The sequence below is a fragment of the Centruroides vittatus genome, unplaced genomic scaffold (genome assembly GCF_030686945.1).
Source record: "Centruroides vittatus isolate TY-2023 unplaced genomic scaffold, ASM3068694v2 contig_273, whole genome shotgun sequence".
Lineage (NCBI taxonomy): Eukaryota > Metazoa > Arthropoda > Arachnida > Scorpiones > Buthidae > Centruroides > Centruroides vittatus.
This window is the reverse complement of record NW_027121739.1, coordinates 1,583,164-1,602,905: the sequence shown is the minus strand read 5'-3', so window position 1 is coordinate 1,602,905 and position 19,742 is coordinate 1,583,164. Positions and strand designations below refer to the sequence as shown.

Below are 19,742 nucleotides of genomic sequence, written 5' to 3'. Positions count from 1 at the left end.
TGGTTCGAAGGCTGGAAAGAAGAGTTTTTCATGATTTTAAGGATGATATCATGTATTTTAGCAGATACGTTGATGACTTATTTATATTATGGAGAAATAACAGCAGAATCAAGGATTTTTTGGATAAGATCAACGATAACAGTGATGGCCTTACTTTAAGATTGGAACAGAAGAGTTCCTTGAATCTGCATTTTCTCGACATTGATATTACATTCAAAAAAGGCCACCTGTCCACTAACGTTTTTATTAAACCATCACACAGCCCTTTGTATATTCCCTCCCAATCCAAGGATCCGTATAAATATAAAATTGCGGCTTTCAGAGCTTTAATAAGAAGAGCATTTTTGTATTGTGAAAGAGTACAAGACAGGAGGAAAGAATTAAATAGAATAATAGACGTAGCCAAGGCCCTAGGTTACCAAAAAAGTACGATTCTGGGAATAATTAGGAAATATGAAGCCAACATCGAAAAAAGGTTTTTTAAAAATGCTCCTAATAGAAACGTAAAATTTACGTATAATGAAAGTATGAATGCAGTCATGAAGGAGATTGCACACAAAAAAGGTTCGAGAATGCTTTTAAAAAGGGCGCCTAATTTATACAAAATCCTCAGGAATGATAAGGATGGTATAAAATCAGAAGAGAAAGCAGGAGTTTATAAAATTCCATATGAGAACATGCAATTGGGCGTTAAAAAAGACTACATTGGAGTAACCACTAGAAGTTTAGGGCTTAGAATCAAGGAGCATAGTTATAACATCAGAAAGAGGTCTAATGCAACAATTTTGTCCCAAATGGCGCAAGCGCCAGGAGCTATAGTTAAATGGAATGAGGCGACCATCATAAACCCTTTATCTTCTCCATCTTTGGCATTGACAGCAGAAAAGTTGCAGATTTATAGGAGTAGATTACAAGAAGGCTGTCTAAATGCGAGGGACGCAGAAAGTCTACCCTCTGCGTGGAAGTTCATGGTTAGGAAGTTTAATAAGGGCTCTAACCAATAGTTATAGCGGTTTTATTGAATGTCTTAATATTGCATTTATTAATACTTATATATTCGTTTCTTGCATGTTTATATATTTTATGTTTTAGTTTATTGGTATTTATGTTGTCTATTTAATTAATTTTTTTGTTTAAATGTATCTTATTATTTTTGAATTTGAATTTTGTGTTCCAATGATAGAATTTTTAATTCAAATGTATTCTAAACCTGAAGATGGCCTGTGAATCAGGCTGAAAACGTTTGTTTGTTTTAAATAAATTTAAATTTATATTTCTCGGCAAGAATAAGGTGTTAAGTGTATGCATATAGACATATACAAAGACGAAATTTTTCTGTTATTTAATTACAATTTCACTTTTCGATTTTTAATATTAATAAATATGAAAAAACGATAAATTTTTTCGTTTATAAAAATTTACAAAAATAACAAAATGGCGAAATTGGTATGCTCTCGCGCGCCGCCACCATCAAACGGTCATGCGCACGACGCGTATACATTTTGGTTAAGCGAGCATGCGTAGTGATGTTGTTCGACCATCTAGACGTCTGAACATTCGTCGCAATTTTAAAAATGTCAATAATAAGTCGTGGCAACTTATCACGAGCGAAATTCGATATCGATAACTTTCTGCACGTGAAAGAATATTTCAGAGTTAAAGTAACGAATGAATATCAAATGGTTTTGTAGTAGCGACTTTCGTTCAGACTTGACCGAGTCTGTAACGTAAAAAAGCTTTATCGACAAATTCGACCTTTCTTTATACGTTTTGTGTTTTTAAAAAGGAAATTTTCTTTGTAAAATGGTATCAAATGATTCTTCAGGGATGTGAAAATAATGAAGAAATCCTTCTCCAGCGTTAATAACGACCATAAAGATGGTTCGAGGCGACTTTACAGGTAAGCCTAACCAGGTGTTACTAGGCCTAATCTGTGTTTATCAAAACTCTTCGTCTGACGTCACCATATACGTCAGACCTGTCCAATTTTATAAAATTACGTCAAATTAAAAACTTCTTTGTCTTATAATTGTTAATAAATCGCCGAGTTATCGGTCCACGCAACAATCTACACCGTTTCGTCTTACCTGATTACATATTTTTTTTTAATATTAAATACTGTACTTGCAGTTTATTCGAAATACAGTAATAGAATTCGAAAGCGTTATTCCGGGGTTTAAGTTTTTTTTTTTTTTTTTTAAGTTTCGGTTAATAAATATTCGATTTTAATTAATTGGAATGTGTAATAAACATCTGGTTTCATTCTGAACGCCTCCATACTTTGTTAATGTATTTTTTTTAATAAATTTCGGTTTGAAGAAGATTAATTTATTGTTATTCTTCTTCTTTCCCGGCATTTGTCCAGCATCGGTGCAGAGGTCTGCTTGTTTGTGTGTTCCTCTGTTTTACCCGATCTGGCACGTCATTTGGTGAAATTCCCGTCGTTCCCTTATCTTCTTGATTTGGTCATGCCACTGTTCTTTAGGCTGTCTGCTGGGTCCAGTTCCCCTGGATGGTAACAGAGGATACTTTTGCCGTTGAGTTATTGTCGTTGTGCCTGATATGTCTGTACAGGAGTAATCAAACTTCTCGCATCTTGTCTGTTATTGGTATAACTCCTAGTTATTTTCCGATGATGGCTTAATTTATCGTTAATTCCTTTATAAGTTACCAAATTGCAAGCTTGTGTACAAACCTATGCTGCTCAGTCTCATATAATTGTCTAACTTGTATGTTAAATGGTTGTTCTAAATAATTGTATTAGAACGTAATATTCAAAGATTTAAGTTTGTTCTTTGTTAATAATCGCGTTTAAATAATTAGAATTTGATTATCGAACATCTGGTTGCACTCGAAATGACTTAATATGTCTGCGTATGTTAGGTTGAAATAGTGAGGATACTAAAAAAAAATTTAATTAACCGAATATGATTGAGTTTCGGGTTTATGTTTACTAAGATCAGTTGACTTTACTCCAGTCCCCAGAGTGATAAGACTCTAACTGGCTGTGGGTTTTTTGACTGTTTCTGTATTTTTTACAGAACAAAGATTTTGGAGCTCTTTGTCCCAGTCATATGGCTCTGCTAATCCTCCTCTATCTGGATCTTGTTATACTGATTACATTGCATTTATAACTTATAACATCTAATATTTAAGTAGCATAAAAACTGATAATTGGTTAAAGACTATTTTCTGACTATATTAAAGTTTAACTTATATATATATATATATTTTTTTATTTGGTTTTTGAAGGTCTTTGTTTTTTTAGGAAGGAGTGAAATCACTTGAAGCAAGATACTTTCAAAGATAGCAACTTAGATTAAAGATTAATTTTTATAAAAACACAAATTATCAAATACTAATGCAATGTTTTATGTACTTTCGTAGGATAATTTAAAAAAAAATATTTTAGAATGATGATGATTTCATTGAGTAAATTTTTATATGAGTGTTTCATAATGATTTTGTTTTTTTGGTGTAAAGATATTAGTATTTTTATTTGAAATTTTGAACTATGATTATTTTTAGTAACAAAAGTAGAAGTATTAACTAACAGATTTTGTAGAAAGTTTACTTCAGATATTTCTAAACATATCTTCCAACTGAAGTTTTAAACAAACATAATTATCTGTATTGTGAATTGAAGATTAGTTATAGACTAAACTTTTTTACAAATACATATAGTTACTATGTTTATATTTGGAGTATTTCCAAAATATTCTCATCCCAATTGCTGTAAAGATTATGTTACAAGAAGGCAATACATACTTGTAACATCTGATCTTTCCTTCTTTCTATGTAATTAATACACTAAAAATTTAAATATTTTGAAGAAAGTTTTCACATTAAAGATTATTTTGTTGTAAAGTAGTGAGATATTCAATTTTAAAGTAGTAAGTTATATATTAAACATTAAATATGAAATAAAACTACAAATATCTGTCAGAAAATAAGCTTGATTAAGGCTTTGTTGCATTTATCACTGTAGTGCATCATAATAAGTCACAGGTGTGACAATATAATTATTGACATTAAATTTTTAATGGCTGTAATGACACTCTTATTTATTTATATTCATCCTCAAATGGGGCATTGTTATGGTGTCTTCTCTGGATTCCTATGTCTCATTGCTTCTTAACAGCTTGAAAATTCTTGAATTTATCCTCATTCTGAAAAAATTAGTTTGGATTAAAGTTCTATATATATATATATATATATATATATATAAATAATAATCTACATAATTTTTTACACTTTGTTTTATTTATATTAAAAATATATTGGTAATGTTTGAGGATATATATTTTCTTACTAATCAACTACAAAAATTTATATCAGGAACAAAATAGGTACATTATCCTTAGTCCAATTAGGAATAATTTTAATATTTGGTTTAGAATAGTTAAGCACGAAGGAGTCTTAACTTGACTCCTTTCCAGTTAACCATATTAAATCCATATCCAGTTAAATATGTTACAGAATATATAATGTATATGATGTATGTACTGTACATTATTAAGTATCATGTACACATTTTTGATATTTTATATATATTTAATGATACAACTGATTATAAAGAATATATTGAAAATGTTAAATTATATTTGCATTGATTCAGGTTGCTTTTGATCATCATTCTGCTTATTTTATGCATAAAATGTTTAATTTTTAGAATATTTTAAATAAAGCAAAAAAAAAATCTCTCTTATAATTTAATTTGTGTTTTAAATTTATAATTTATATTTAAGGCTTTTTTAGCATAATTGTTAGATTAATCTGTTCAAGTTATTTTTTACATGCATTATACTAATTGTAGATTAAGTAAAATTATATTCTGCAATAGTCTTATTATAGGAAAAACCTAATCTGTTCTTGTTATGTAATGCATTGAAAATACTGAGTCAGACTGTGATTGTTATATGTATCTTGTGTATGTTAACCATATTTACACTACTTTATGGTTATTATATTAAAGTAATACATTTAATTTTAAATTTGTCTTGTTATGCTTGTTTTTGTATTTTTCTGTCATAATTTTATTATAGATTCATTTTTTAAAAAAAACAAAGGAATTTTAAATATGCTTTAATAATCTAAAAAATAGAAATTTAAAAGTTATTTTTGTTTATCAGATTTAAAGAAAATAGAAAATTTTCCTGCAATCCTGTTTTTAGTTAGAACCAGTTTTGTTTTGAAAGAATTTTAATTTATAGCATTCAGTTAAATGTAAATTTTGAATTTATCTGCAAAATTTAACAAAACAACTGATTTTTTTCAAATTAAATTTTTTATTTTGTTCTGATGAAGCTCTGATGATTATTTCATGTGGGGAAAGTCTGGTTTGGACTTTAGTTTGAGACTTTAAATACAGTTCATGTAGTAACTAATTATTATTTGTATATGTATATTGAAGCAAAGAGAAATTAATTATTAATATTAATGATAAACAGTGATGATTTTACTCATAGACAATCTGAACTTTTGCCTAGTTTATTAGATGTAAATATATTATGTTCCTCAATATGGTTTAGTTTGGCATAGCTAGAACTCTAGACCGTGTGCAATGTTAAGTATTGTATGATATTGACTTTGCATTGTATAAATTTATATAAAATAATTATCTTCTGCAAGCCATGCTGGCTTAGAACCTCTCATAGTCTAAAATTAACACTGTTTAACAATTTATAAGTTCTATTGCTCAAAGACAAATGTTATTTTTTTATGATTTTGATATGGGATATTAAATGTTTAGATTGTAATTATAATTGATCACAAAACAAAACATATAATTTTAGTTTGTCATCTAAATTAGTTATATATGCTCCTCAGTATGGTGTGGTTTGGCATTTAGATTCCAGTACTAGCTAAGACTGTAGATCTACAATTGATGTGTATTTAAGCCCTCTAGTCATGAGATGTTGAGAAATAAGTGAAATGTAATGAATTTTGTAATGGTTTAATGAATTCTGTCCAAAGTTCAGAAATGTATTATTTAAGCCCATCTAGATTATATCATTTCCTTTTGCCTACTTTAAGCATATCTAATTAGTAAATTTTACTGTGATTCAAGTGAATGTTAGATTTCTAAATTGAGTGCATATATCAAAATTACAATTAACATCATAACAAAATGAATAGGAACAAGAATTTATGGGCTTGTTTGTAAATTTGAAGTCAAGGTTAATATCGATTTATTGAGGTAGCAGATTAGTTGTATATTTTTTCCTATTAACAGGGAACAGGAGTCTTTTGGCCTCATTTTCAGGTTTTAATAATAATAATTCACTAAATGTGAAATACATACAAAATATTTAAAAAGTAAAGAATTTATAAAACATTTTGGAAGCTTTAAGAGTGAATTCTGTTTCAGATTATTTGCGTAAACCAAAACACATACATTCTGCTATGCTGAATCAACTAATTTTACAACTATTGTTAGGATTGCAAAGTAACAAAACTGAAATTTGTTTAACAGATAGAAGAAAGAGTTTTATCACTTTACTTTGAGTCACTAAATAAGTCATGTTTGCTGTTTGTTAATTTATATTTGCTATAAGATTATGGTATACAGTACATTATAATTTAAATTATTATTATTATTTTTTTTTTTTTAAGATATTCTTGCAGTTTTAAATTTGTAAATTTTATGAATTAAATTGTTTAATCAACTTTTATAAAGTTGTTAATTTTCTACTCACTTTGACTTAAAAATGGATTTACAAAAGCTGACAGTATCCACTCTAGAAGATGCATACAAGCATCATAACCTAGTTTCTATAAATTATTTTATATTATACAAGATCCTGTTAAAGCATTTCGTAATAGTGTTTTGTGATGCATTATATGGATAGGTGATTATAAAGCTTAAAACGTAAGGACTGAATCATTCCCTGAATCTGTTTTATGGTTGTTATGTTTTATTAATAGAACAACATTTAGTGTATGACTTTTAGAATTGATTAGCAAGGAGAAGTCATGACAGTCTTTACAGATTTCAATAATACTATTGGTACAAACTTTTATTTAGCAAGGGGAGAAAGTGTGCTTTTCAAACATTTTGCAGAAAATTGAATTTAAAAAGTCCCAAGCAACTTATGAATGAAGTTTTACAAATCCTTTCATCAAAGACCACATGGTTTGGCAGAACATTCCTTATTTGTAGTTGCAAGATTCTGGTTTGAGTCTGAGAGATTCTCTGTTCAAGTCAATGTAGTTTTTATATAAAAATTCTTATATTACACAGGTTTGTATGTTTTGTCTATTCATTTTTCTGTTAAAAAAATCTGCAGTTTTTGTTCCTTAAAAATTCTTTTCTGGAATTGTTTAAAATAAATTTAAAGTTTGTTTTTAAGAAAAGAGAATGCATACTTTATAAAAAAAAAACAAAATGTATAAACCCAGATACAAACCAGCAATCTTGCAGTTATTGGCAGTGTCCCTGTCCAATAACCTCAAGCCAATGCAGTCTTTGCTAAAAGATTTCTCAAAGCATATTCATAAATCACTTAAGCTTTTTGTAACTGGTTTTCTTGAAAATATTTGAGAAGTGTATTTTCTTCTTTGCTCAATAAAGCCAAGGCCTAGTCACACAAATGGTATTATTGAAATTTGTGAGGACCATGTTGTGACCTTCCCTCATAAGATATAAGAATAATTATTTTAATTTTCTTTCAATACACGAAGTTACTTAAATATCCTGAAAGTCTTTTATACTTCCTTTACTCCTGCAATTAAGCTATGATGTATTTAAGTATATTATGAATTTTTGAGATATTTTATAATAATAATGCTTTTGCAATTTGTGGAGTTGCATTTAGAATGTTTTGTATTAAAAATGTTGTTTTAATATCCTTTGATATGAACTATTATAAAGGAAGAAAAAAATTTGCATATAACTTTCATAATTAATTTTCTTAAAAGTGTATAGTTAAAAAATGTAAAAAGAATTAATTTTATTACTGTCAAATTATTATCGTAAGGTACAATTGAATTTTATAATATCAAAAACAATTTTTATACAGTTTGAATGGCAAGTTTTTTGTTGCTTCCTTTCTACACAAAGTTCTGTTTTACATAATAATGATGTGTGTCCGTAATAACAATAAATTTTTTTTGCGGTAGTTACTTTAATATGGAAAAGATTTTTCTTACAAGAAATGAAATACAAAAATAAGCGGTTTTCTGAAACTTTGCCAACTTTGGAGATTTTCAGATAAATGTTAACCTTAATTATTATTATTATTTAAAAAATCAATAGTAATAAACTTAAATGTAGTTGATTAAGTTTGCTTAATGATCAGTAAAGGATCGTTATCGAATCAAAATTAGAAATTACATGTTATAGAAACTTTCTTTGAGATTGGCAGCGACCCAAAATATTTACTCATTCTTAGTTTGTTTGGCATCCTTTTTTCGAATATACTTCTTTTAATTTGGCCATCGTCTTTAATATTTATATGTAAATTCTTTCTTTTTTCAAAGATGAATGAGACATTTCTCGGTAAACAACTGGCAGAAATCGAACATTCTGTTCACGTTTTTACAAACTACACTGGATTCTTGGCATATCAATTTGATGAATGACTAATAATTTGACATTTAAAATAGTATATGGCAAAATTTAGCTTACAACACTTAAGAGTAATGTTGAAATAATAGTACTGTTGCAATTTCCAAGATTGGTTGGGTTTAATATTTACATCAGTCAATTGTTTAAGCTGAGAATTGATATTATTAATTAAACACTGTATCAAGTAATAATTATTTTGTTTTGCACAGAATTACATATTTAAATGATAGTTTCAAGTCTGAATTCTGTTTGTTAATATGTATTTTTTTCTGAATTTTACATACAGGGTGCATGAAAAGTTCTGTCAGTTTTATTTTTGTGCATTTTTGGCATTTGTCATTGCACTTTTTGTTATTTTTTATGATTTGATTGGATTGTACGTGCAGTTTTGATCAAGAAAGTGCTCTAATCATGTTTTTAGTTTTAATTGTGCTAACGTCATGTCTCGTGAAAATAAACGTATCATCGTCATCGAGTTGCACAAGTTGGGAATGAAGACAGCCGACATTGTTAGCACGACTGGTTTCCAACAGAGGACATTCTACAGGATCATGAAACGTTTCAAGGAGACTGGAGGGACTGTGGACCATCCTCTGAGTGGTCGTCCAACCATCGCGATCACTCCGGAGAACATCAACAAGGTGCAATGCCAGATTCGTCGCAATCCAGAGGTGTCCATGCGCAAAACGGCCAAGGAGCTCCAAATCAGCGAGGATCAAGTCTAATATCGTCAAGAGAAAGCGGGGATTTCGCAACTACAAGATTGCCCAAGTCCACTTCTTAAATGAAGCGATAAAGGCGAAGAGGTTCAAGAAAGCTCGCCGAATGTGTCGGCTGGTCAGCGCTGGTTGCTTGAACAAGGTGCTCTTCACTGACAAGATGATTTTTCTCTCGAGTCGCTTCAAAACTGCCAAAATCATCGACAGCTGCTCAAGAAGGGTCAACAGAAGACTGCTGCTGCAAAAACCATTGGTCATAGCCATTTTTCGGCCTCAATCTTGGTGTGGGCCGGCATCTGCGCCACTGGGAAGATGCCGCTGGTCTTCATCGAGCGGAACATCAAGATAAACGCCGCCATCTACCAGCAATGGGTCCTACGCAACATATTGGAGCTGTGGGCGTCGCAGCACTTCAGCCCAGAAGGATTTACGCTTCAGCAAGACTGGGCAGTGGCGCATTTGGCCCAATTGACAATTACCGTCTGTGAAGAGCTGTTTCCGGGCTTTTGGGGCAAAGATGTTTGGCTGCTGAACTCACCGGATCTTAACCCGCTGGACTACTCTGTGTGGTTGATCCTGAAGCAAAAAATCTCGGGAACATGATACGCCACCGTGGACCAGCTGAAAGCAGTGTTGATGCGTGCCTGCGACAAAATTTCAGTGGAAGAATGCGCGACCATCGTTAAAACTTTCTGCAAGCGACTACGTAAATGCATTGAAGCCCAAGGAGGCAATTATAAGCATTTGTTGTAAATTTTTTTGCTTATTGTTATTGTTATTCGTTAAATAAAACTTATTGTTTGTTTAGTTTTGTGAATTATTTATTTGTACAGTATTCTTATACTGTTGAAGTATTTCAAAAAATTGACAGAACTTTTCAAACACCCTGTATATTTATTCCTGGTTTATAAGAATAGTAAATTTTACTAATCCTTGCTGAATGGTAACAAATCACATACATATCTTATCTTGTAGCATGTATGACTACGATTAAATAACAGTTGTTCACTATAAAATTGGGGTTCCTTTGGGCTTTAAAATTGCTTAAATTTAAAAAATTTAAGCATATTTATGTATTAGTGAAACTGTAATAAAGTTATGCTGGTTTTAGGTAAAAAAAAAAACTGGCTTATATTTGATACAATGACTTCTCTAATGGAATAAAATTGATTGCAAGTTTAATAAGTTCACTGACACAGTTTCAAACTCAAACAGGTGACATAATAGTAAACTATACACATAGTTAATTTGTTGTTCTTATTTCATATGTGCAAGACACAGTTTTTAGGAAACAAATTTATTTTCATAATATATTTAAGTGTTCTTGGTGCCTGTTGTTAAAAATAAATGGCGGGCTCTCTAACAACAAATGTAAGAACACTCGAAAATGTTATATAAAAATACATTTTTGTTGCAAAGGGCAGTCTTTGCGCGCACATTTCTTGTTAAAGATTTATGTAAATAATTGTAATAAATAAAAGTAAACATACTTAACTTTTGTATGAAGAAGATAAAGCTACCTACTAATTTATACAGATTGAATCACTTTTTTATTCTGTATGATACAAATCAGATACATTGACTCGTATTCAAATTAATTTGGTCGAAGATGAGTTTAAAAGGATTTAGACAAAGTATATTTAATTACTGAGCACCTTCGTGCATCTCATGATTTAAGTAGGACATGATTATTATTATTGGAATTTGATTGCAAATTATTTACATAAAAATAGGATTAAAATCTAGATAAATCCATGGATTTATTGTATAATTAATTTGGCTCTTGTTTTGATTGAAAAATTTTTCAGAATTTTAAATATTGAAAGTTACACCAATATGTTAGTAAACTGTGTGTAGCATTTCTGTAACTAAACTTATTAATTTAGTTTATTTTATTGTTCTATAAATCCAATTTAGACTATTTTTATCAGCAAAATCTTAGAAAACCTGAGCATTTTTGGATTTTATGTTCGTTATTGGGAGCTTGAAACACTCTAGCGTAACTCAAAAGATATTCGGTTTTCTAAAGATATTTCTCAAAGAAAAATTGCTTGAATTGGATTTATATTTGAAGAGCTTTCTTTACAAGTACATTGTGATTCTATAAACTCTAACATAACCTTTTTCTTGGCATACGTTATTAAAACAGACAACAAACAGAATTGTATAAAAACAAATGTAATTAAAGTATAGATTTTAATATTTTGAGATTTATAATTTATAAATATAATGAATATGTCAGACTTAGAAATTAAAAAACTAGTATTACTGTGGACCAATTGTGAATTTAATAATTTATTTAAATTGATGACTATTTTTAAACAATAGTTTGCATTAGATTTTATTTTCAAATATGGTATTTGATTTTGCATAGAACTTGCAAAAATTTTTTTCACTATAAGATTTTTTTTTTTAAATTCTAGTGTAATAACAGAATTGCCAAGGACAGAAAATTTTATTTTATACTTAAATATTTAATGATAGACAATTTCTTATTTATTACAGAATATATAATAATATAAGCAATAGCATATAAACAATGTCTTTTCAGTCAGTCCCAGAACCGTGTTGTGATACTTAATTTACCAAGTTCTTATAGAACAGATTATTCCAAAACAGCATTTGCCTTGACAGGTGCCTTTATTTTGTAAATAGTCGTTCAATAGCTGTAGATGCATTTCAAGATCATTTATCCCTCCTCTTTGGACGGAATTTTATATCATTCATCAAATAGCAATTTGTTAAAGGTATTTGATGACACAAATGTTGGTTTAGACTAATCGATTTTTACAGGAAAACTTGGTAGATTAAGATACGTTTTTTAAAGTTATTTTTTAGCAAATTGATTTTATAAGAAATTTATTAGGAAACATTTGATAGAATTGCTCAACTAGATTTGAAAAAATAGTTAAATAAATTCCACTACCATTACTCAAGGAAAGCTTATATACGAGGGCTATTTTTTAAATAAGGTCCGTTTGTGAATGAGAGTGAGAATAATGCACAATCACGACAGTACGCATGTGCTTCTGCTCCGAGCAAGCTTGGCGCGCGTTTTGACGCCATTTGCAGCCATATCGTCTGTCTGTATGCTGAGCTATAGAAGTTTAAAATGTTTAAGAAAATTGAGTCTCCCGCCGACTGTGAGATATGATCTGTTATTCAATTCTTGAGTGCAAGAAACTTGGCAGCAGTGGAAATTCACCATCAGATTTGTGAAGTTTACGGTGATAATGCTATGAGTGACAGTAAAGTTCAAAAATGAGTAAGAATGTTCAAGGATGGACGTGTTAATGTGCATGATGAGCCACGCCCTGGCAGACCACCTCTGATTTCTGAAGATTTGGTTCGTGATGTGGATAACAAAATTCGAGAGGACCGACGATTCACAGTTTCAACGTTATCAATTGAATTTCCACAGATTTAAAGATCAGTTTTGTATACCATTGTTATGGAGAAACTGAATTATCGAAAATTGTGTTCCCGGTGGGTTCCAAGATTGCTTTCTGACGATCACAAAACAAAAAGATTGGACAATGCTTTATCTTTTTTGATTCGATACAATCATCCACACAGTCCAAACCTTGACCCCCGAGATTTTCACTTGTTTCAATACTTAAAAGAGTTCCTTTGTGGTCAACGGTTTAACGACAAAGAAGAGAAAACTGCAGTCATGGATTGGGCTTCTTCACGGGTGGCAGATTTCTTTGAAGTCAGAATTCAAAAAATTGTTGACTGGTATGACAAATGTTTAAACAAAAATGGAAATTATGTAGAAAATTAGATAAAATTATGTAGAATATGGAAAAAAATATATTTTAATGATATTTGCAGTATTTTTCTTATTAAAAAAAACGGACCTTATTTAAAAAATAGCCTTTGTAATTCAAAAAAATATTTTCATTTGACTATGGTATAACAGTCATATTAGTTTTAAATTAATTTCTTGAGAAATTTATTTAGTTTAAATAAAATAATATAATTAGTAATGTGAGATGAGACACTGATTATGTCAGTTTAAAATTACACATTTTACATTTTGAAATTAAAAATATCTTTATTTTTAATAATTAATCATTTTCAATTATGCATTTTTATTGTTTGATACAATAGTGTTGCAGAATGATTTATTTTTGTTTAATTGGTTTCTCAATTATTAATTGTTTGTATAAGACAAAGTTAAACTGAGTTAGAGAGATTGAGCTGCAATGGCAATGGCAAACCATGATATGCACAATGATTTGAAAGTATCTGCATTGAATATTTAGAAAGTATTTGAATTTTATACACTATAAAAAAATGTTTGATGGATTTCAAAACTTAGCATACATGATGTGAAAATGGGATCCTGTAACTGTCACAAAGTCTAAAGGGCAACTAATTACAAACTTTGGATAGAAAAATTATCTTTGAATAAGTGACAGCAGATTTTCCATTAAATGAAATATTTGTTTTTGTTAATCACATTACAATTTTCTTTTCATGTGTGTGGAGTTTATTGTAATTTTTCTAAGTAAATGTTTCGCCTGTGATTTGAAGTTACTAAATTTAGAATTTGCTTTCGACTTGTTTATGGGGAAAAGATTTGTCGTCGCCAAGCTTCCTGACCATTAGTCTGGTAATGAGGTTACAAATTCTTTCAAAATGCTACTTTTCTTCCCAGCATTACTACTGCATTCCACTGTTCTTTACATAAAATGCATTTTGGCACTTGTGAGTCCCTTTTCCTTTTTGACCCAATATGTTTATATTTTTATATTTAAAAGTTAAATTGAAATTTACTGTACAGTCAATGATAGTACTATATATATGGGAATTTCATTTTTTATACACTATAAGTATCTTCAATTGTTCTTTGAATGGATTGAAAGTGAGATTGCTTATTATATATTATGAATGGAAGTACTTGTAAACAAATATAGTGATATCATTAAGTATATTTTTCAATTTACTGAACAAGTTTACAAGAGAGAGAAATTTAATTTTTCTTGGATATTTTTATATCTTTAAAATTTATACAGTTTTTGTAAATATGTTGTTAATATTTAATTTAAAGAATAGAATTTCATACAGGAAAGATCTGTTTACTCAATATATATGTGAAATCCAAATTTTAGCTAATTTTTCCAAATGAATTATTCTTACGATTTTGGAAAGCAAACAACAGAATTTGCGGAAATTTTATAATTCTTCCTATTAAGGCAATCGGTCTCATGCTGTAACATCGTAAAATTTACACTTACCATCCGAATTCGTCATTTTCTTCTGTCCCGACAACGATCTCGTGATATAGTTCCCATGGCGAATCTATAAAAAAAAAACGCATCTTCCCCCATTGGGGGAGTCTCATTCGATCTGCAGTTGAATGTGCTGCGTAACGAACCTCGGATTACTTATTCCTCGCAGTCGCGAACAATTGACCAAGTGCCTCGTGGATAACCAGCGCCCTGACCCAGAACCACATAGGACCTTCTTCAATCGAACATTGCCTTAGAAAGTTCCCTCCGAAATTTTAAAGAGGTATGATCACTGATTATTGTAACTCTCTCTCTCTACCTCTTTTGCAGATTAGAGAATTAGCTTTATGTGGAGAGCTTAGAATTGTAACTAAATTTTTTTTGTTGATTTTAATAAATATTGTTTTGTTGTTAAAATGGTGTTTTTACTTGACTGTTGGCCACACCTTATTGTCGGCTCCACTGACCTCCTCCACTTGCAAAATGCATAACAAAACATAACTGCCATCCTTTACAAGAGAGTAGGTCAACGACCTGTTGCCGGAAGGAGCAGTCCGACTTCCTCCAACCTCCCCAGGGCTCACATATATATGTATTAAAAACTATAAAACTAGTCTTCCATAAGAAATAAAATGAAATACTTCAGATGGCAATATGCCAGTGGAAATTTTATGCAGTGTGGAGTAACTTAGTTCTTCAATAGTTTTACTTGAGAAACTTGAAAGTACATTTTGAGTTAAATAATTTGTTTTAGATAAATAAGAATAAGAGAAATATGTTTATGTATACAGTATATGTGATCATGCTGCTTCTGTTTTAAGCAAAAAAAAAATTTATAGTGTATAGATGTACCCTTAAGGTAAGTGCACATTTGGAAGGACTAACAGACAGGATGAAGCAAAGCGGATGGAGAAAAAATAATTTTCCTGCATTATATATTATGAACGTGTGCATGTCAAGCAGGCAGAAGGATAGTATTACTAATTTTTTCTGTTGTTACTTATACCAAAATAAAAAAACACCTTGTTTGAATGCTTTCATTCTTTCTTTTGTTATAAATTCTGCTAGATCTGCCACTGCAGTGTCACCGAGTGCATTCACAACAATGCTGTTCTGTCCATTTGGCTATTCCATCTTTCTGTCCTAGTGTGCACTTACCTTTAAATAACAAAATTTATGATTTAAGGTGGCATTTAGCCATCTGTCACTTAATTTACACTAAGAGACTATTAAATACAATTACTAATGGGTGGTTAAGTTACAAACATGACAATTGATAACGTGCATGAATAAATGCCTTATAGATTGTATTACTTGCATTACTCAGGTTTTCAAATATGTGATACCATTTGTTCACTGTACTTATTTAGTTGTGCTTTAAGAATAATAATTTGAATATTTCTTATTTGTTATTCATTATTATTAAAAAGAAAGTTTATGAATTAAGATAAATTGATAATGTAATAATAATTTGATAGTCCTCTTTCTCTGTTAAGTTTAATGAATTTTCATTAAATTATTATTTAACAAAGGAATTAATTTAGTTCTATAATTTACTGTACATAATTTAAATTTTATATGACACAGACACAGCAATTGCTTTACATTCTTCTTATATTAATAAAAATAACAGTAATTTTGTGTTTATACAGTCAAACTTCAAAAATTTATGCAAAAATCTTGTTAAATCATCTAGTTTTAGATTTTATAATCAATTTAAAATATTATTTTGTACATAGAAATTCTAATAAGATATTAATGAACTATTTATACATATAGTATTAAGGTTTATAAGATTACTTAACAGTTTATTTACTGGAATATGATCAAATAGTGTAAAATATTTAGCTAAGTTAGTAAGGAATTAGTTATATTTATATATTCCTACATATTATATATTTATAGTTAGAAGATTGATACAGATATATCTAACAAAAGCGTATTTCATCTCGATTATTTTCTGTAGATGACAAGTTGTGTTAGAGATGGAGAGAGAGAGAAAGATCCTATTTTAAATCTCTTTTCTTGACTTGCGTATATTTTTAGTATGTTAGTGTTATTTATTTATAGAATTATTCTTATTTTGAAAGTATGGCAGGAGGAAGTGGTTTTAAAAAAAGAATATAAAGAATTTCTACTTTGAATAGATTATTTCATTTGTTTAAACCTAATGAGACACATTTAAACAGATGATTTAAATACGTTAATTTAGTACTAGAATCTTGCACAAATGATTAGTTTTGAGTAAATGTCTCAAAGTAATTACTGTAATGCAATTTATTTATTTTATACTGTAAGGTCATTACTCTTACATTATCTTGAGTAAATATATGGTTTATTATGTTGTTAATGCCTGTAGATTATAATTATAACTTCATTATTAAAATCCGGAGACATTAATGATGGTTTTTGCGGTAAAAAAAATTGAATATAAAATTAATTTTTTAATGGTCTCTTATCAAATTTTATCTCTTATCTTACTTTTAGATAAGTAAAATTCCTGTTTTTTTACCATGTTTTTTATGTGGTCATTAAATTTTAAATAGAAAGTTTTTCAGATGCATGTAAATAATTTACAGAAGGGAGGAAGGCTTTTTTTTAACTTAAGAATGAAATTATAAGAGAGGATCATTAATTTGAAGAAAGTTTAATGGCTTTTATAAATTTATTGTAGAATGAAAGTGTGTTGGACGAACAGACTAAAGAATGTATATTAATTTTGAATGCAATCGGCGCTAATGGAACTATATGTTGTTGCACTTAGGATGGATAGGTTTAATGTTATTGTTGACGATACTATATAAATATTAGTGCAAAACTGTTATCAGATATAGCAATTGTTTGTAAAAATTATTTTATTTACAGTTAGAATGTGTGTCTGAGCTTATTAATAATTTAATTGATCGAATCTTTGCTACAATGCATGGAGGTTAGGCAGAGTGTCAAGTAATTAGAAGAAACTAGGCTAATTTGTTTAGATGTTGTAAAATTATAGTATTTATATTAAAGTGTATCTAAAGATATAGTAGTTTAACTTAGTGAATTTTTACATGAAGTGTGACTAATTTGAATTTTCAAATTTGTTACACCACAAATTCTTTGAAAAGCTCTCTATCAATGTATTTACAGCAGATTGTTTCTAATTATTCTGTTTAAATTGGTATTTATGCCAACTTCTAAAATTAAAGTTACTTTTGTGTATAAGTTACAATTGTGTTTATTATAGCGACAGTTTTGGTAGTTACTTTTAGATGACACGTTAACAATTGTTTCAAAACCTTTTTGGGTTACCAAAAATTGATGTCAAATTACATAAATAATATAAAAAATAGAACTGTCTTTTTCCATTAAAAACTCTGAAAAAGAAAATATGTACGTAAGTACTTTCAATGGGTAAGTACAAATTATCATCATCATCAAACAAAAAACTTTGACTCTAATGCACTGTCAAAAGTACTTGTGTACATATTTTCTTTATTAAACAGTTTTTAACACCAAAAGCCAGTATTTATTATTATTATTATTTTTTTTTTATTGATTAACCTTTTTGAATTGTAAAATATGTTAAATAATCAATTTTTTATCTTACAATATATCTTCTACATTATAAATTGTTAAATATTTACTGTTTTAATTAGGATCATTTCAGAACTTTAGTTAGGCCAATAACATTTAAAAAACACTATTTAAATAAACTACTTGATGCTCATTAACTAATTTGTAAAGTTGTTTAGCCGCTGCTTTGAATATTTTACTATTTTGATACATTAGAATTTGCCATTCATTGTTTGTTAGCAAAATGTATGATATAAGAAATAATTTTTCATAAATATAAAAGTTTATAGAACTAAATTTTATTTGTAGGCAAGAATAATTTCTTAGTGAACTAATTTTATATTTTTATTTATTATAAAAATGTTGTGAAACTTTTTTAACTCTGTTTTAATGCATTAAATAATTTGTTATCAAAACTTGAACATTTTAACATTTTACAAACTGTTATTGAGCTGTTTTATATCATTAAAAGTATTTGAAAGCTGATGAAAGGTTGCAGATTGCTGAGAATTTTTGATTTATCTCATATGTAAATTGCTTTATGATGATAAAAAAAAAAAGTTGCTGTCTCATTATATACAGATGTTTAGTAGTTACATAAGTTTGATGTAGTATATGAAAATAAGTTCTCTTACATTTTTTTTTCTATATTCCAAAATGTATTTTTATTTAATTAACATGAAATATTTGTTTTTACACAATCTTTTAATCTTTTCCTCTCTTTCCTTAAAATTTTGCTAAATTTCTTTTGATTTATTTTGCAATTTCCTTGTTATTTCCTAATTATATCTTAAATTGTATTAATCTATGTTTGATAGTAATTAAATTTTATTTTTAAATATAAACAATTAACTTATTTTTAACTTCAAATTGTGTGTTTAAAAATAAATCATTCTATAGCTTGTAATTGGTAGTTAAAGCATTAAAAGATGTTTGCCATTGCATATATTGGGCTGTTCGGAAAGTTCGTAGCGATTTTTGATAGCCGACAGTTGAGACACCGATTGACGCAAAAATGATTAGAATTGTACAAACCAATGAATATTACGATAAATGACCTTGAGACGCGTCCGTTACAAAAAAACCGTTAAGATTATTCAAATAGCGTTTAATTTGGCTCATTGCAAAAATGGATGCGAACAACGTGCATTATCGACACTTGTTTCTTTTCTTTTTTCGTAAACGCAAAAATGCTGTACAAACAGCAAAAAAGATATGTGATGTTTATGGTGGGAGTGCTGTATCAGAATCAACTGTTCGAAAGTGGTTTGCAAAATTTAAAACGGGTAATTTCAGCCTTGAAGATGCTCCTCGCTCAGGAAGACCTCCTGTTATTGAAGAGGACCAAATCAAAGCATTATTGGATGAAAACCCTCATTACACAACTCGAGAGATTGCAGACATAGTGAAGTCATCAAACAGTACTGTATTTCAACATCTAAAGAAGCTCGGATACGTGAATCGTTATGACATTTGGATACCTCACGACTTAACGGAAAAAAACTTACTGGATCGCATCTCCATTTGTGATTCTCTTGAAAGACGAAATGAAAATGACCCTTTTCTGAAGCGTTTAGTGACAGGTGATGAAAAGTGGATCATTTATAACAACATCAGCCGAAAACGATCGTGGGGTAAGAAAAATGAATCACCATTAAAAAC

At 29.1% G+C, this 19,742-nt stretch overlaps 1 protein-coding gene across 1 annotated transcript in view; it reads left to right on the top strand.

Annotated features, from left to right (window-relative positions):
* Positions 1-1,497: 1,497 nt before the first annotated feature.
* The window catches only part of Smg5 (Smg5 nonsense mediated mRNA decay factor), a 59,032-nt gene continuing 40,787 nt past the window's right edge, over positions 1,498-19,742 (top strand). Inside the window, exon 1 of the mRNA XM_067266388.1 lies at positions 1,498-1,900. Within this exon, the coding sequence (XP_067122489.1) occupies positions 1,839-1,900 (62 nt within the window). The 5' untranslated portion in view covers positions 1,498-1,838. The remainder of the gene's footprint in view (positions 1,901-19,742) is intronic.